General features: G+C 57.8%; 1 protein-coding gene across 8 annotated transcripts in view; it reads left to right on the top strand.

Annotated features, from left to right (window-relative positions):
- The first annotated feature begins 1,695 nt into the window (after window positions 1-1,695).
- FLT4 (fms related receptor tyrosine kinase 4) overlaps window positions 1,696-18,053 on the top strand; it is a 47,018-nt gene continuing 30,660 nt past the window's right edge. For 7 of the 8 annotated variants that reach the window (XR_009551502.1, XM_060197364.1, XM_060197366.1 and 4 more), the window contains exons 1-9: window positions 1,696-1,813; window positions 12,741-12,837; window positions 13,268-13,512; window positions 14,160-14,272; window positions 14,391-14,553; window positions 14,665-14,804; window positions 15,139-15,307; window positions 15,521-15,638; window positions 17,830-17,984. Coding sequence is in view for 7 of the 8 variants with exons in the window: in XM_060197364.1 (XP_060053347.1) it covers window positions 1,756-1,813; window positions 12,741-12,837; window positions 13,268-13,512; window positions 14,160-14,272; window positions 14,391-14,553; window positions 14,665-14,804; window positions 15,139-15,307; window positions 15,521-15,638; window positions 17,830-17,984 (1,258 nt within the window). In the remaining variant the exon portion in view is untranslated. The remainder of the gene's footprint in view (window positions 1,814-12,740; window positions 12,838-13,267; window positions 13,513-14,159; window positions 14,273-14,390; window positions 14,554-14,664; window positions 14,805-15,138; window positions 15,308-15,520; window positions 15,639-17,829; window positions 17,985-18,053) is intronic. The other variant, XM_060197365.1, reaches the window with a different exon arrangement.

Genomic DNA, 18,053 nt, shown 5'->3' with positions numbered 1-18,053 from the left:
GGTCACTGGGGACCCAGTGCAGAACCGTGGAAGAGGATTTATGTTGCTGGCAGGAGTGGTGTGTAGACGCCTATCACAGGGAGATAAGAAATAGTGCTCATGAGCCAGGCAGTGGCACACTCAGTTGAGTGCATGTTACAATGCACAAGGACTGGGGTTCAAGTCCTCAGGCCCCACCTGCAAGAGGAAAGTTTCACAAGTGATGAAGCAATGCTACAGGTGTCTCTTTCCCTCTCTATCTCCTCTCTTGATTTCTCTCTGTCTCTATCCAATAGATAAAGAAAGGGAGACAGAAACAGTACTCACGTGATAACTGTCTTGCAAATTACTATTTCCTAATAAAACAATAAACACAATGCATTGATAATGTATTTCCCATGTTATAGCTCCATTTTTTATTTTATTAATTTTTTATTATCTTGATTTATTTATTGCATAGAGACAGCCAGAAATAGAGAGGGAAGGGAGAGATAGAGAGGGAGAGAGACAGGGATATAGGGGGCTGGGCGATAGCACACTGGGCTAAGCACATAGCACTAAGCACAAGGTTGGAGACCCCAGCTCCCCACCTGCAGGGGGGTCACTTCACAGTGAAGCAGCTGTCTTTTTCTCCCCCTATCTTCCCCTCTCCCCTCAATTTCTCTCTGTCCTACCAATAAAAAAAATGGAAAAAATGGCCTCCAAGAGCAGTGAATTCATAGTGCCGGCAGGAAGCCCGAAAGATAACCCGGGAGGCAAGAGAGAGAGAGATAGAGAGACTGATTCATCACTCGTGAACCTGCAGGTGGGGACCAGGGGCTCCAACCCTGGGTCCTTGCGCTCAACCAGATGCGTCACTATCTGGCCCCTATTTTTTTTTTACTTAAAAAAAAGGTTGTTTGTTTGTTTGTTTTTACAGAAAATCGCCATGTGGTTGAGAAAAGAAGCTAACTTCCTTTGTCTGTTTACCTTGTCTCCCCATCCTTATTTATGAAACCATCTCCATTGTGCCCCCTGCTCTGTGAATCCCACTTCCCAGTCCATTCAATTCTCATTCGCAGCTGAGAGTTAAGAAAGTGAAGGCTGGCAGGAGGAAGTAGGAGGGAGAGCGGGCAGGGTCGCTGCCCAGCCATCATGAGATTCCTTTTATTCTTTTTATTTTATTTTATTTTATTTTATTTTATTTTATTTTATTTTTTAAAGAAAATTCTAAAGACAGTGCTAAAAAGAGAAAGGAAGTCTGCCAAGTCAGCCCGCGGAATGTCACCTGATAAACGGACTTACGAATGAGCTCAGAGCGAAAACATCTGAGAGAGCGCGAAGGCGGAGACCCGGGCTGCAGGGTGGAGGTGGGTCAGCCTGGGTGCCCGGTACTGCCCGAAGGTTCTGCAAGGCTGGACGTGCTGTCATTGAGAAATCAGATGTATTGGACTTATTTTACTTTATTTTAGTTTATCTTATCTTATTTTACTTTATTTTTGCAGAACCACTAGGCTATCTCCCCTTTTCTATTTTATTATTATCATTATCATTATTATTTTCTTCCTGTTTGCTGAGTGAAGGTCAGCCTGGACGGCTGCGCCTTCCCCTGAGGGCGGGCAGGGGTGGCACTCCGGGCTCCGCTGGACCCCAGGCTGGGGGAGGGGCGTGGAGGTGCGGGGGGGCGGGGACCCGCCTCCAGGCCCCACCCCCTCACCGCCCCACCCTCCCGCCGGCGCCCTGACTCCCAGCCCGGAGCTGCCCCCGCGCTGGTCAGACCCGCAGCAGCGGCCGGAGATGCCTCGGGGCGCCGCGCTGGGCCTGCGCCTGTGGCTCTGCCTGGAACTCTTGCGCGGTGAGCGGGCTCCCAGGGGCGCACCCGGGGTGGGGTGAGCACGGGGGAGGGTCCCAACCTCGCTCTGGGGCTCCCCGGGTGCCCCCTCCAGTCTGGATCCCTGGCTTCCCAGCCCTCGTCTGGGGGAGCCCAGAGCCTCATCCCTCGGCCCTTAGCCCCACTTAAGAGACCTGGGGTTGGGGGGATGGGGGCCAGGATGTCCCCACACTGAGGTGGAGGGTCCCCTCAGAGGGCGCTCTGGGCGGTGGCCGCATCCCCGATCTGGCGCCCTCGGGACACTGAGCTCGAATGCCTGTTGGACTTGGGATACTTGAGTACAATCGCCTGCTGGAATTGGGGGTATTGAGTACAAATGCTTGTTGGAATTCGGGGCGGGGGTACTGAGCTCAAATGCCTGTTGAAATTGGAGGATACAGAGTACGAATGCCTGTTGGAGTTGGGGGGGGGGTACTGAGCTCAAATGCCTGTTGGAGTTGGGGGTACTGAGCGCAAGTGGCTGTTGGAATTGAGGAGTACTGAGCTCAAATGCCTGTTGGAGTTGGGGGTACTGAGCGCAAGTGGCTGTTGGAGTTGAGGGGTACTGAGCTCAAATGCCTGTTGGAGTTGGGGGATACTGAGCACAAATATCTGTTGGAACTTGGGGGCGGATCTTAGGTGGGGTGGGGGCGACATGCAGGGCTGAGAGAAGCATCTGACCAGCACTGGTTCTGATGGAGAGCCTTGAAGACAGAGCTAAGGATCTGAAAATCAGAGTGGAGCAAGGGATCCCCAGAGATGAGGGGGAAAGTGCTGGGGTCTCTAGGGGAGAGGGAACCTCCTAGTTTTGAACACTGGCTTCCTCAGTACCCAAAGGGGAGGCATAGACCCCTTTTACAGATGAAGCGGGTGAGATCAGTGAGTCATGGGGCTGACCCGCATGTGGCCAGAGGCCAGTCCAGGTCTGCAGGGAGCTGAGTTGTGCCCTAGCTGGGGATGGGGTCAGGTGAACGAATTCCAAGGGGGAAGAGCCTCTGGGTCTCCAAGTTCTTGGTGGATTCCCTGCACCCAGCCCAGGGCCAGTGTGGATTGAGTGACTGAGTAAATGTGGGGTTAAGTGACTGAAAGGCTAGTGAGGGCGCCTGCTTTGAGGGGCAGCAGTGGAGGAGTTCCTGGCTCTAGGGGGTGGGAGGAGAGAGAGGGGAAGGGGAGAGGAAATGGAGCCTGGTTTGGGGATCCTGGTAGGAAGACAAAGTGGTAGAATTCCTTCACCCACCCTTGGGTGTTGGGGGGAAGGGGAGAGACAAGCATGGAAGAACAGTCACACAGTGTAAGGACAGGTCCTGCTAATGGGGGGCCTGCTAGTGGGGGGCCTCCGAGGGTTGGGGAGATGGCCAGTTCCTGCCGCCAGCAGGTGATTCTAGCAAAATCTGGCTGTGAAAGAAGGGACTGGAAAGGATGTCAGCTGGTGATCCAGGCAGGACCAGACAGTGGCTAGCAAGGAGTCCCTTCCCCGAGGAGGCCCCCCAAGAGCACCGAGCCCCATGGGAGACAGAGAGGTCTAGGCTGGGCAGGGAACTGCCCTAAGTCCTGGAAGTTGATTATGGTCCCAGCTTCACCCCCAGTTGCCTGGCTGTGTAGCCCTGGCTCCACTCTCTTGCCTCACTTTCCCCATTCACAGCAACGTCACAGGCAGCACTGGGGATTGACTTCATGTACAGTGTCCCAAGCCATCCCCAGGATGCTGCACCCTAGGGGACTTGAAAGGGACACAGGTGACACCTCCTACCAGAGCAGCCCATCTGGCCTGACCACCTGAGAACGCTGGCCCCTGCCCTTGGCTGAGCCTCCATGTCCATCCCAGATCTCTGCTATCACTCTTCCAAGGTCCTATGGTGTGGCCAAAGGGGTGTAGTAGGGTGATGTGGGGTGCAAGCAGCTTAGGAGTGGGGCCCTGGCCACCCAGAGAAGGGGGCAGCAGCTCTGTGAAGGTCCCAGCTGTGGCGCCAGCCCAGGCATCCCCCATCTCAAGTGCTGGGCTGGCAGGAACACAGTGGGCCTCCAGCTAGCTGTCCACAGCCCGGGGACAGAGCCACCAGTGGTGACTGTGTGGTGAGTGTGCCAGGCCCAGTGGGGCCACACAGGAAGGAGGTGACACTTTCAGGGGCTTCCTGGAGGGGTCTGCAGACTGCAGGGAAGGCAGTTCCGAGAAGGATGCAGACCCTCTCAAAGACACGGAGACAGGAAAGTCCAGACGGCAACACGTGGGTGGCCACAGGAGGGAGGGGAAGGGGGAGACAGGTGGAGGTGACTAGAGCCAGCAGCACTCCAGAAAGGGGAAGTTCTGAGTGGCAGGGTGAGGGACAAGTGGCAGGTTCTAGCAAGAGAACAGGTTACAAGATGGCTTGCTGGAGGGGACTCAGAGCATCGGGGGAGGCAGGTCCTCCAGGTGGAAGCCCCCCAACAAGGACTGCCGGGAGAGACCCAGCTGGTGTAGCTAGGCCAGATTAGGAAGGAAATGAGAAGCACTTGAGGGCAGTCGGGGATCGGGGAGCCCAGGGAAAGCAAGAGGGGTCTCAGCCACTAGGGACATTCTCAGGGTCCAGCATCCACTACTCCTGGCACTGTTATAGGGGTAACTTCCTCCCCAGGAGAGCCTGCCCCGTGTCCCCCACCAGAGGGGTGACAGGAGGGGGGTCCAGAGCTTCCGTCCCTGCATGCATGGCTGGAGTAGGGATTCCTGCACGGACCCCTTTCAGACGAAAGCTTCCTCTGGGACTCGGGCTTTCCGGAGGAGTCTGGGCCCAGAGAGGATGGGCAGCAGCGGGCGTGCCCACGCCAGGCTCCTAAAACCCCAGGCCACCTCAGCCCCCTTCCAGTCCTGGGTGTGGGTAGCCCCTGCAGCCAGGGAGGGTCAGGGTGGTGAGTGGGGGAGCCCCGCCACGTGGCTGTGAGGTCATCAGGGGTTCATGGGAAAGGACGGGTCAGCCCCAGGAGAGGACATCCTGCCGGCATTTCCCTCTTCCTGCAGCAGGAGCCCACGGCCCCGATTTAGCAGGGCTGGGGGGCCACCTCTGAGCCAGCTGTGCTGTGTGATAACACCCATCCAGCTGTGTACCCGTCCACCCGGCTGTCTGTCCATCCTGCCACCTCAGAGCAGAGCCCTGAGCAGTGAAGCCCATGAACACTGCCTGGCACAGCCGGTGACACCCACAGCCATGCTCAGAGCTCAGCGCCTGTCAGGGCATCCAGGCCTATCCCCCTCCCACCCTGGGAGTAGCCCCAAAGCTACAGTTTCTAAAGTGGGATTCAACTGTATGAAGCCACATTGCATGGGACACACATGCACACACAGTGGGGCTCCTGGCAGTGGCCATACCTCCATGGACAGTGGTTGCTCCTATGGCCCCGCACTCTGCTCCCTGAAGCCTTGGGACTCAAACCCACCTATGCCCCCCCCCTTTTTGGGGGGGTTAGACATGAAGATAGAGGTGTGCACAGCTCACTGGATATCTCAGCAGTTGAGAGGTTCAGAGCTGTGGAAGAAGACGAGCTACCAATGCTCCCCGCCCCCCACCAGGGCCCTCAGCAAGGAGAGAGCTCAGCATGCTGGCTGGGGCTGAAAGGGGGGCAAAGGCAAGTGACAGGGCCTCAGATTCCACCTACCCCAATCGTAGAGAGGCCTGGAATGATCCTAGTCAGAATGGGTTCTAGAAAGATCACTGAGACCGTGCTGGACCCCTGAGTGGAAGAAGACTCTGTTGCAAGGCTGAACACTCTGTCTTAGCACTGGCTCTGGAAAGGCTCGACCTGTAAATTGGCTGGCTTGTGGGGGAGGGGCAGGCAGGTGAAGTGGCATCAGAAATGCCTGGCACATGACCACTACGAGGGAAGCAGCATATCTGGGGCTGGTGGGAGAGACCTTCCTCCCTAAGACCCTCGAAGCCCAAGAGCCAGTTCCTACACACAATGCACCTCCCCCCCCCCCCGCAGGCTGGCCCCTGTGTGCCTTAGGGTGCTCATCTGCTTAAGGACAGGGCCACCCACATCTGGAGGCAGACAGTGTTGTGTCCTGTGGCTCCAGGCACCCTGCCCAGGTGTGAGTTTGATCTGTGACTGAGCACTGTGGGCAAAGTCTGGGAATCAGGATCCCCAGAGCTTGAGGGGACCCAGGAGGAATCCCAAGGGGGTCTGTGCTCAGGTGAGCTAGGCAGTGTCCTCAGAGGGCCGATGCCCATCACCCCACATCATGCAGACCGAGGTCCCCCACATGCTGACCTTGTAGGCATTCCTCTGTCTTGTGTGTCCTGGGCTCCTGAGCCCACAGACTCCTACTCAGTCTATTTTTTTTAATATCTTATTTATTTATTGGATAAAATCAGAGAGAAATAGAGAGTGATGAGAAAGATAACAGGGAAAAGGAACAGAAAGACACCTACAGCCTTGCTTCACCACTTGCAAAGCTTTCCCCCTGCAGGTGGGGACGGGGAGCTTGAACTTTGGTCCTTGCACATGGTAACATGTGCACTCAACCAGGTACACCACCACCTGGCCCTCTCCTACTCAGTCTGCAAAGCCCATTTTGGCTCAAATAAGTGCCCCCATACACACACACCACCACCACCAGGGCTTCCTTTGATACACAGCCCTCCCAGCCTCACAGACACAAGGTCACAGTGAGTGGCCACAGCTGCATGGAGCATTCAGCAGGCAGGTGACAGCAGGAGCTTTGTCCACACTGGCTCTTACTGTGGTCTCATTTTGTCTGCACTCCCCATCCCAGTAATTCTGGGGAGCATACTCAGTCCATAGAAACTGAGGCATAGAGGGCAGAGGTGACCTGTCCATGGCCATAAACTCAGAGTGTGGGGTATGAGCCTCTTCAACCTTGATGTCTGGAGATGCAGAGACTATCAGCCAGGTTGGGGAAGGAGTTGAGACCCAGGACAGAAGGACCCTGTAGTCCTCTCCCCTGAGCCTGATAGTGAAAGAGAGGGTTCTGGACCCCCCCCCATCAACACTCAGACACCCCAAGTCCAGCCTTACCTTACTGGCTGCTCCCTAATTTTCTCCTTGGAGTAGCCTCCAGTCTGCAGCCCTGGGCTGGTCCCTGCTGCCTCTGACCTCCAGGGCAGAACCACCAAGGAGAGTGTGGGTCATGCCCGACAGGACTGTCCCCCAGGCAGGAGGACAGGGGGTGCAGGGCTCTAGACCATCCAACTGTTGTTCATCTTGGGTCAGCCCAACTGGACCCCAAAATGGACCAATAAACAGAGCCACCCCATGTCAGCCCCTGCCCTGGTGGTGGGTCAGGTGGGTGGGGACAGTGCTATCCCCTTGAGAGCAGGGAGGGGCTGGGGCCATACCTGAGAACAGGCAGGAGCAGGGAAGGGACTGGTGGGAATTGGCAGGAGCACTGAATGGTGAGACCAGCCAGGAGGACAGTGCCCTAATGGCCAGACCAAGGGCACACGTGATTCCAGAGGCCACCAGAGAAGCTGTCCCTCAGCCATCTTGTCCATCGCAGCTGAGGAACAGATTAGAGGCCTGGAAGGAAGCTGTCGGGGAGGAAAGAGGCTGCTCTGGGGGGCTGTGAGAAAGAAGGAGACAGTGGGGTGGCTGGGCCAGGCTTGGGATCCTACCCAGCCAGTTGGAGCTTGAGTTTCCCCACTGTCCAGCCCTCTGTCCCAGGCTGCTATGAAGGTCTGAGCAGCAGCTGCCGTCGTCAGTCCCCAGCTCGTGGGGTTTCCTGCTTCCACCTGCCCTCCCTTGCCCCGGCTCCCCGGTTACTGCCCCAGAGTCAGCAGCAGGGGCTGACGCCAGGGCGCCCACAGCCCAAGGATGCGGACTGCCCCCAGAGGAGGTGTGCACTCTGGCCTCCCTGACCTCAGGCCGGGGGGCTGGGGAGCTGGGGCCAGTGGCCGGGGAAGGAAGGAGCCAGTTCCTGGGCCAGGAACAGGAAGGCAGGGGGAGCGCGGGAGAGGCCAGGATGACAGTGCTTCCTGCTGCGGGAAGGGAAGGACAGAAGGACAGACAACAGCAGACAGGAAGGATGCGCCTTCTTTGCCTTCATGGGGATGGGGATGAGGGGGTCAGGGCTAGGCGGGCAGCTGGGAGCCTCTGGGCATGGCCCCCCTCGAGGCAACACCAGCCGCTGTAGCCTGTGGTAGACAAAGTCATCAGGTGTCTGTCCTTGAAAACTGGGAACATCTTTTCCAACAGAGTGACAGGGTCTGACGCAGCTCCATCCCAAAGGTCCACTCAGACGCTCATCTAGTCAGTCAGCTGTCCACCCACCATTCATCCATCTGTCCAGGCAGCCAGTCACCAGCTTCCTACCTTCCTTCTACTATTCATCTGTCCATCCATCTTTCCTTCCACCCATCCCTCCACCCATTCTTCTGCCATGATCCACCCATTCTTCTATCCACTCATCTCTGCACGCATCTGCCCAACCATCATTTTATACATCTGTCTGTCCTCTCTACCTGTCTGTTTAGCTTTTCTCCCTCTGTCTTTCCTTGATCTCCATTGATCCACCTGTTCTCCATCTTCCTGTAACCCAGCTGTCCATCACCCACTCTTCCATTCACCCTTCAGTCTGTCTATCTGTCCATCTGTCCTTCCACCTGGCCATCCTTCCTTCTGTTTATCCACACATTCTTCTGTCCATCCATCCATCTACCAGCCCTTCCACCTCAGCAGCCTTTCTTCTCTTTATCCACTCATCCACCTGTGTAATCATTCAACAAGCATTCCTCAAGCCTAAACTGTGTTCCAGGAGCTGGGCTTGGCCTGGTGTGGTGTGGAAAAGGCGTCTGCTCTGGTCCTTGACCCACTGAAACCGCTGCCTAATGGGGAAATGTGCACAACACAACTTAACCAAATTAGTAAATCAAATATTTACAAATTGTGACAAGAAAAATAGAGTGGGGGTAGATAACATAATGATTATACACAAGATTCTTATGCCTGAGGCTCCAAAGTCTGAAGTTCAATCCCCTGCACCACTATAAGCCAGAACTGAGCAGTGATCTGGTAAGAAAGAAAGGAGGAAAGAAAGAAAGAAAGAAAGAAAGAAAGAAAGAAAGAAAGAAAAGAGGAGAGGAGAGGAGAGGAGAGGAGAGGAGAGGAGAGGAGAGGAGAGAGAAATCAAGGAGGCAACTGAGAGAAAGAGCTGGAGCTTCAAGGGGACTAGGGTTTTGGAGGAGTGGAAAAGGCATGTCTCTGCTGAACCCTAAAGGCAAGAAGTCAGCTGTACAGGCCACATGGAAGGAGGCAGATGAGGAGGAGGGTCATGTGCAAAAGCCCTGGGGCAGGAAGGAACAGCCCAGAGGTCATGGTGCTGGGAAGATGCTGACACAAGGGCAGAGGGGACCAGAAGGGTATGGAGAGGTGGATGGGGATGAGGTCCCAGTCCAGAGTCTGGGTTTTCCTGAAAGTGTGCTGGACTGGGAACCACAATGGCGACAGGTGCAACCCAGCAGAAGGGCAGGGGCTGACTCTGAGGTGCTTTGGTGGGAAAGAAGTTGGGGGTTGTCTGGGCAGAGATGGGCTCAGAGCCACCCCACCTAGGGAGGTGGGAGCTCCTAAGGAGGAGCCTTTGGCAGGGGTGCAGCTCTGCGACTGGCCTTTGGAAATGTGGAACTCAGGGTGTCTGGGGTGACAGAGTGCGGTAGCAGCTGGAGTCATGCAGAAAGCTTCCCAGACACAGGAGTGAGGGCAGCACCAGGCCAGGCCCAGAGGAGGTGAGGGAGGACAGCTCTGCTCCCTGACCTGGCTGCACAGCTGTCACAGAATGCCTAGACCAGCAGTGCTACGAAGCAGATGGGGGTGCCTCTGCACCCCCGAGGAGAGGCTGAGGGGGGGTGAAAAGCAGAGCTTTAGCTCAGGAAGGGCACAACAAAGGGATCCACAGCAGGAAGGGACACAGCACCCAGGAACTGGGTCTGAGTGTCTTTGTTTCTATGACGATTCCAGAGGGCAGGAGCAGCAAAGGAGCCTGGGCTGGTGGGGCTGAGGTCTCCAGCACGATGGAGGGCTTGGCCTTGGGAGGTGGGATGGCAGAGGGTGTCAAGGGCCCAGGTGGGGGGCATGGAGACTGGATGGGGAAAGCTGGCAGACTTCCATGTGACCACTTCCTGCATGCTGACAGGGAGAGCAGTGAGTGCTGTGCAGGTCTCACAACAAGAAGAGAAAGGGGGCAGCCGTGGGGGCCACTTCTGGGTTGAGGTGCTAGGTGGGAGAAGGGGAACAACCAGAACAATGGCAAGGAGAATGTGTGGGTGAAGGTGAGGAGGGGTCCCTGGAGCTGGTGTTCTGAGGAGGCCCATGGACTCAGCAGTGGTGCCCAGGACACAGGCCCAGAGGAGGTGAGAGAGAAGCATGAGAAGCCAGGCTTCAGGGCTTCATGGTGCAGACTCTGCCTGGGACAAGATCCAGGGTGTGCCTGGGAAGTAAGAGGCCGAGGAGAGAGGAGGGAGGACCCCAGAGAGGACCACCGCTCAGCTGAATCACTCCTGTGGGTGTTGAGCCCTGAGCCCGGGCTGGGCTGGAGGAGGCTGGGGAGTCAGCAGCAGAGAATGAGAGGAAGTGACCAGGACAGCACTGATGACAGCTTTAGTGGGGAGCACGGGAGGTGGCAGTGCCGCCCCAGGGCCCGCAGCAGCCTTAGGAGCCGTGTTTCAGTTCAGACAGGAAACATGGAGGAGGACCGTGAGGTCACCAGCAAAGACTGCTGACCATTCAGGGCCCAGTGAAGTGAATGAGGCAGAGGGGACAACAAAGGAGAGGCTCGCACGGACAGACGGGTGACAGGCACAGTGGTGGGTCCCTGTGTGTAGTGCAGCCCTGCAGGTGCTTCCTCTGTGTGACCCATGACCTCTAGGGAGGAAGCACTTACAGACACCATTCTCCCACTCATTCATGCTCCCACCCACCCATCTACTCCACAACCAGCAGCCCATCCATCTAGCCATCCTCCCATCCACCTCTCCATCTGCCCATCCATTCATTCACTCATCTACCTCCTACTCATTTGTCCATCCAGTCACCTACCCATCTGATTAATCACCAGCCCACCAGCCCATCTTTCCATCCATCCATCCAGCCATCCATCCATCCATCCATCCACCAATCCATCCATCCACCCATCCATCCATCCATCCATCCATCCATCCACCCATCTATTCATTTGTCCATCCACCCACATCCTTATGCATACACCATCAACTCACCTTGATGCATTCATTCACCTACTGCCACCTCCTATCTACAGTCCACCAATAGACTATCCAGCCACCCATCCTCCTTCCGGCTTGCCCACCACCCACTCATTTATCCATCTACCCACCCATCACGCTACCCTTCCTGAATCCATCCTGTCTTTGCTGTGCCCTCCTCTGTGCTGAGCTGAGAACAATGGCTACAGTGCAGCATCTGTTCAGATGTGACCAGGAACCAACTCAGAGCTGTGGGTGTCCTAGCAGCAGGACCCCCAGGAGGCCAGGGCTGCAGAGGGAGGGTGGTGGCTCCCTGGGAAAGGAGCACCTAAACTAAACGGGGCCTGAAAGATGGAGTTCCTGGAGTCCTGGAGAGGGGAGGTGGACAGAAGCCCAAGGCAAAGATTCCAAGATACAGTGCCTGGTACTTTGTGCCAGTGATGAGAGGACATGCTTCTTAGAGATGAGTCAGGAATTGAGACTGGAGTACCCCCAGTTTACCTCCAAGGAAACTGGGCTGACGCTTGCCTCATCAGCTTCACTACAGGGGTGCAAGCTGTGTGCCTTGAACATGCACCCCAGAGGAAGAAACCTTTGCACTCCCTAGGGAAGGTACAGGGAGTCACCTTCCTATCTGGGGGACCCCTGGGCAGGCCCACTGGCCTGAGTGCCAGCAGAAGACAAATGGGATGCAGACTCTGGAAGGGTTTTGCAGGGGCCACTGGGACCAGTCTATGGGGGCTGCCTTCTGCTGGCAGGAAGCCCCCCCCCCCCCCCCACTTCTCAGTCTGTACATGGGGCTCCATGAGAGCCTTCCAGCTCCACCTCCCTGGCATCTGGCACTCAGAAGAAGCCTATGAAATGCCTATGAGTGACTTAGGGCCATGTGCAGAGCTAGGGGCAGGCCCCCCCCATCTCTGTCCCCTGCCATTCATGGCCAGGGCCTCAGGACCTGGGCCTCGGGGAGCTGGACCCTTGGGGCTGGAAGGGGCTGAGGTGGGAGAACAAGGATGGGGATAGGGCCGGGGGGAGGGACAGGACGCAGCCTCAGCTTCTGGCCATGCAGTCCTCTCTTCCTGTTGTCTCAGCATGGTCTTGGCAGGATACATCTGCCAAAGCGCCAGGCCCCGAGTGCCCCCAGGCCTGCTCCCACCCCCACCGAGGTCCCCACACATGTCCACCTGCACATGCAAGGCTCACCTATGGGCACATATACCACATGCATGCCAGCCCCACAGACACAGCGTCTGGGAACAGCGTCTTCCCACACACACACACCACCCCACTGGGGTACAATCATTGTTTTTATGAGAGACCAGAGCAATGGCTAACATTACTTGTGGGATAGAAGCCCAGACCTCTGGGGCCACAGACTCAAAACTCTTGGACTCTAACAAGTCAAGCCATCCTCCCAGCCTAGGTGTCAGAGGCAGGACCCCCTCATGAGTATGGCTGTGGGTCTGAAGTTTATAAGAGGGGCAGAGGCAGAACAGGAGTTCATTGGAGACCATGATCAAGGTTCACTTGGGGCTGGATCCCATCTGCAGACAGGGCAGGAGGGCAGGTTTGGATGGGCAGGACATTAAGCCAGGGCCCCCTGGGTAATGTTGAGGCCTCACCAGAGCTGAATTGCTCCTTACTTTGGGGAGAATCCACTGCCCTGGGCAGGGCAGGGCAGGACCAACAGTGCCTGGTGTGTGAAAACTCCTGTCCCCACCCTCCCCTCTCAGGCCTGGCAAGTGGCTACTCCATGACCCCCCCAACCCTGAATATCACGGAGGACACACACGTCATCGACGCCAGTGACAGCCTGTCCATCTCCTGCAGGTACCCAGCCCTGGCCAGCAGGGCCAGGGGTGCCAGGGACCCCTTCCTGGTCAGGCCAAGCTGACTGCTCACTGAATAGGGAGGCACAAAATACCGCCCCTCCCCAGGTAGAAAGGCCTAGAGCTGATGGGAACAGCTTCACGAGTCTGGCCTTGGGTGCCTGTGGGTACCCTGCCCTAAATACCTCATAGATCACCCCACATGAGCCCCCGGCCATCCTAGGTCACCTGCACCTAATTCTAGTCATGCTTCATGGGCCCGGGATCCAGGCACAGACCCCCCAGCCCTGTCACCCTCCCAGCAGCCCCATACCCCTCTGCCAGGTGCACAGAGGACCCAAAGACTGGCTGTCCTGAGCTTGGCTAAGGTGAGGCCTGGGCAGGGCCTGTCACCGGGCCTCTCCTGACCCGCGGTCCTGGGCCTTTGCCAGTGGACAGCACCCCCTCGAGTGGGCCTGGCCCGGGGCTCCGGAGGCACCCGCCACGGGGGAGAAGGACGGAGAGGACACAGGGCTGGTGCGGGACTGCGAGGGCTCCGACTCACGGCCCTACTGCAAGGTGCTGCAGCTGCGGGCGGCCCAGGCCAACGACACAGGCTGCTACCTATGCTACTACAAGTACATCAAGGCACGCATAGAGGGCACCACTGCCGCCAGCACCTACGTGTTCGTGAGAGGTGAGGGGCAGCCCGCCTCCGCCTGGGTCCTGGGGGCTGGGCACTGAGCTCGGGGGGGGGGGCTTGCAGAGGATGGGGGTGGCAGTCCGGGCAACCGGGTCTTGTAGGGAGAGGCATTGGGTTCTGCAGGGTGGATTCTGGTGTGGGGCGGGAATGAGGGCCCAGGAAGGGGTCTTGGGTCTTGCAAGAAGGGATACTTGGGACCAGGGGGTCATGGATCCTGGGTCTTGTGAACTGAGCACTGGTTCGTTTGGGGCCTCAGGTCAGTAGGGCAGAGTTCTGGGGATGGAGGAGACGGGGTTCCTGGGTCCTCTAAAACAGGGTGCTGGGTTCTATAGGGCATAGTTCTTAGGGGTGGGGTCCTGGGCATACTGGGTTCCTGAATCCAGCAGGAAGGGACCTTCCAGTCCAATCCCATCCTTGTGCACATCACAGGTGGGAGGGCATGGGAACATCTTGCCCAAGCTGTGGAGACCCCCAATTCCTGGCAGTGTGGCTTCCTGGGGTTGTGGAGATCATTGCATGTATCACTCAGGGAGAACCCTGAATCTTGCAGGGGTGGTAGGCACCCTCACCTCCCAACCCTGTGGGGCTGCCCACACCCCAGCCTCACCTCCCCACCACCATCACTGGCCCCTTCTCCTCAGACTGGGAGCAGCCCTTCATCAACAAGCCAGACACACTCCTGGTCAACAGGAAGGACGCCATGTGGGTGCCCTGCCGGGTATCCATCCCAGGCCTCAACATTACACTGCGCTCGGTATAAGCCCAACCCCGTCCCCTTCCCACCCCAGCCCTGTGTCCTATCCCCTGTCCCTCAGAGAGATGGCTGCCAGCCAGGAGGAGGGCAGGGGACTGACGGCCACCTTGCCCTGCAGCAGAACTCAGTGCTGCAGCCCGATGGGCAGGAGGTGGTGTGGGATGACCGCCGGGGCATGCGAGTGCCCACACCGCTGCTGCGAGATGCCCTCTACCTACAGTGCGAGACCAGCCATGCTGGCCAGGCTTTCCAGTCCAACCCTTTCCTCGTGCATATCACAGGTAGGGGGCCCGGGAACCCCCAGGCCTGGGACTACAGGGGCCGTGGAGACCCCCAATTCCTGGCAGCGTGGCTCCCTAGGGGCGTGGAGGTCACTGTGCATGTGTCACCAGGCAACGAGCTCTATGACATCCAGCTGTTCCCCAAAAAGTCTCTGGAGCTGCTGGTCGGGGAGAAGCTGGTCCTGAACTGCACTGTGTGGGCTGAGTTCAACTCGGGCGTCACCTTCCACTGGGACTATCCTGGCAAGCAGGTGAGGGCCCTGGGAGTGCCGGCACTGTCCTCCAGAGTCCTGGTCACTGCCCATACCCACCCTGTGTCCACACTGTCCCTGGGAGTCTCCTTCATTGTCCCCAGGAGTCCCACCACTGCCCCCAGCCCCCCTGGCCTCCCAGCCAGGCCCACTGTGGGAGCAGCAGCCCCACACAACCTCAAGAACTGAGTGTGACAGGAAAACTTCTCTCCCAGAAGAAGAGCTGGGTCTGGGTGGTCCAAGACTCCAGAGCCTCTGTGGGTGGGGTGGGCATGTGCCTATGGGCTCTGTGCCATGTATCCCACCTGCTCTGACCCGGGCATCCCGCTGGCAGGCAGAACGGGGCACGTGGGTGCCAGAGCGGCGCTCACAGCAGACGCACACTGAGCTGTCCAGCATCCTGACAGTGCACAACGTCAGCCAGCTCGACCTGGGCCCCTACGTATGCGAGGCCAACAACGGCATACAGAGCTTCCGGGACAGCACAGAGGTCATCGTGCATGGTGTGCTGGGTGGACACTGGGCCTGGGGAGCAATGGGTGCAGGGTGGGCCTGGGGCCAGAGGTCTGGGAGCACCTGCATGCTGTGGAGTCCAGCCAGGGCAAGGGAGGGCCCACCAGCCCAGTTCCCACAATCTGCAGGTGTCTGGGGGTACAGGGCAAGGTCTGGGGGTCCCTGGGCCCCCCACCTTTACTTGTCTGTTTCCCTTCTGGCAGAAAAACCCTTCATCAGTGTCGACTGGCTCAAGGGCCCGGTCCTGGAGGCCACAGCAGGAGATGGGGTGGTGAAGCTGCCCGTGAAGCTGGCTGCATACCCACCGCCTGATTTCCAATGGTACCAGCCCCAGCCCTCCCCACCAGGCCCCAAGCAAGGCAGAGCCTCTGTCCCCTGTGCCCTGAGCCCCCAAGGGGGGCCCCTCTGCACACATTCTAAGAGAGGTGTCCATAACTTTGACTATGTGACAGCAGACAAGCACTTCCAGAAGCTTCCAGCTCCTCCTGTACCAAGAGAGAGGCCTCCCTGCCACATGATCCAGGGGTCAGTTGGGGAACTCCTCAGCAGAGGCTTTGCTCCCCCCCAACCACCTACCAGGCAGTCTCAGAGATCTCAGAGAGACACAGCACCCACACACACTGCCAAGGGTCCTCTGAGCAGTCCAGGTCACACTAGCCTGGCCCCTAATCTTCCAAATGAGGACACTAAGGCCTGGGGACACCCTCCTAGAGGTGCCCTCCTCTACTGGCAGCCCAGAGAAGCCTCACTGTTCCAGCCCAGCCACCTCCCTCCAGGCAGTACACCCTTTTCTGGAAGCCTGAAGCTGGGCCAGAAAGGGCCCAGCTGTTCTCAGCCAGGGTCCTCTGTGGAGGCTTCTCTGGGAGGGACCCTGGGATTCATGTGACCTTCCCCACTGAGGCCACCAGCTCAGGTGCATCAGGGCACCTGGTGCAAAATGAGGGTCTTTGGGGCAGCCTCTCTCACAGGGGGCCCTCTACCCTGCCCACCCATCTAGGGCTTACCCATAAGGCCTCCACCACAATGACTGCTTTTCTTCCCACCTTACCATCACCTGCCTCCAGGAAGGGCTTGGCTAAGTCACTATCCTCTGAGCCCCCTGCCCGTGGGGTGGCCACTCTTCTGGGGTGTCACGTGGTGGTCTAAGGGACAGTTGGTCAGACATGCTGGTCTTTGGCTCCTGAGGTTTCCTGAGTGCTGGGCCCCTGCCTGGAGGGGCATTTCCTGCCCCTGTGTTTCCATGGGAACATTTGGGATGACAGATGCAGGCAGCAGGCTACAGGCTTGGGCTTCCCCACCAGTGACCTGGGCTCTCCCCGACCACCCTGCGGTGTGATCCCAGGCATCCCTCCGATGGGGGCTGAGGATCCAGTTAAGGGGTGGGGCCTGTACTGCCCTCTCTGCTGGTCTCTGCCTTGTGCTGGCACCTCTGCAAGCACCTCTCAGATTAGGCACCTGCCAGTGGGAAGATGTGACAATATTTCTTGTTTGTTTGTTTGAGAGAGAGAGAGAAATTGATAGGGGAAGGAGAGATAGAGACACCCACAGCACTGCTTCACCACTTGTGAAGCTTCGCTTCCCTGCAGGGGCTTGAACCCAGGTCCTTGGGCACTGTAACTAACATGTGCTCAACTGGGTAGTCCAGCCTTTACGTGATATTTCCAGGTGGAGTTGCACTCTCAGTTCAAGACGGAGGGTGGGGTGGTCATGAGTTCAGGGGAGAGAGGGGGACTCCTCTGTATTCTCATATGTGACAAACCCACACCCAGTCGCAGCACCATATGTGGGGGACAGTCCCTGCACAGCCTTGGGGAACAGTCCATTGCTAGTGTGCAGGGGAGCAGCAGGCAGACCGGGCAGGGTGGGCAGGGTACCCAGGTTGGTGGGGACGACCTCCTAGCTGAGTGACTGTAGAAGGGAGGCAGCTGCGTGAGGAGTGGAGATGGAGCAGTCAAACCCTGAGTGAAGCTGGGGGCTGCCATCAAAGAGGCCTTGCTTTAGGAGAGTTGCAGAAAGAGTGAGATAGGGTCACAGCTCTGCTTCTGGGGGACGCACCTCCACACTCAGATCCAGCAGCTGGAGCATTGGCAGCTGGTGATGTGTGGGTGGGGAAGAGCCCAGTGGGAACATTAGTAAGACCCACTGGGCTGGAAAAAGTGGAGAACCAGTTGGGGGGGGCAGGAACCCCAGGCTACTCCCAGCAGCTCCTCACTAATAGTGGGGCTCCGGGAGTCTGCAGAGGAGACCTGCCCAATATACAAGTGTTATGAGATCCCAGCAGGGAACCCATCCTTGAGTAGAGCCCATCCCCAGAGTCTCCAGGCCATCTGTCCCCCCCAAACCAGAGTGTACCCCTGCAACCCCGTTCCCCTCCCTGAGCTGGTTTAAGAAAGGCTACTTGCTCTGGCAGCTGGTCCCTTGCTATCCAGTCCCCTCCTGCCTGCAGTAATTGGAGGTGGGGGAGTGAGCTGGAGCTCATCCACACTGCCCCCTGCACACCCTCCCGGACCAGGTACAAGGATAGAAAGGCGCTGTCCGGCCGCCACAGTCCCCACGCCCTGGTGCTCAAGGATGTGACGGAGGCCAGTGCAGGCATCTACACCTTGGCACTGTGGAACTCAGCCGCCGGCCTGCAGTGCAACATCAGCCTAGAGCTGGTGGTCAATGGTAGGAGGTACCTGACCCAAGGGAGGGGCGAGGGCAGGCAGCTGTGGGGGACAGGCAGGGTGCCACTGA

This window comes from Erinaceus europaeus, chromosome 9 (genome assembly GCF_950295315.1).
Source record: "Erinaceus europaeus chromosome 9, mEriEur2.1, whole genome shotgun sequence".
NCBI classification, from domain to species: domain Eukaryota; kingdom Metazoa; phylum Chordata; class Mammalia; order Eulipotyphla; family Erinaceidae; genus Erinaceus; species Erinaceus europaeus.
The sequence above is the reverse complement of the archived record's forward strand: the minus strand, read 5'-3'. Positions and strand labels throughout refer to the sequence as shown.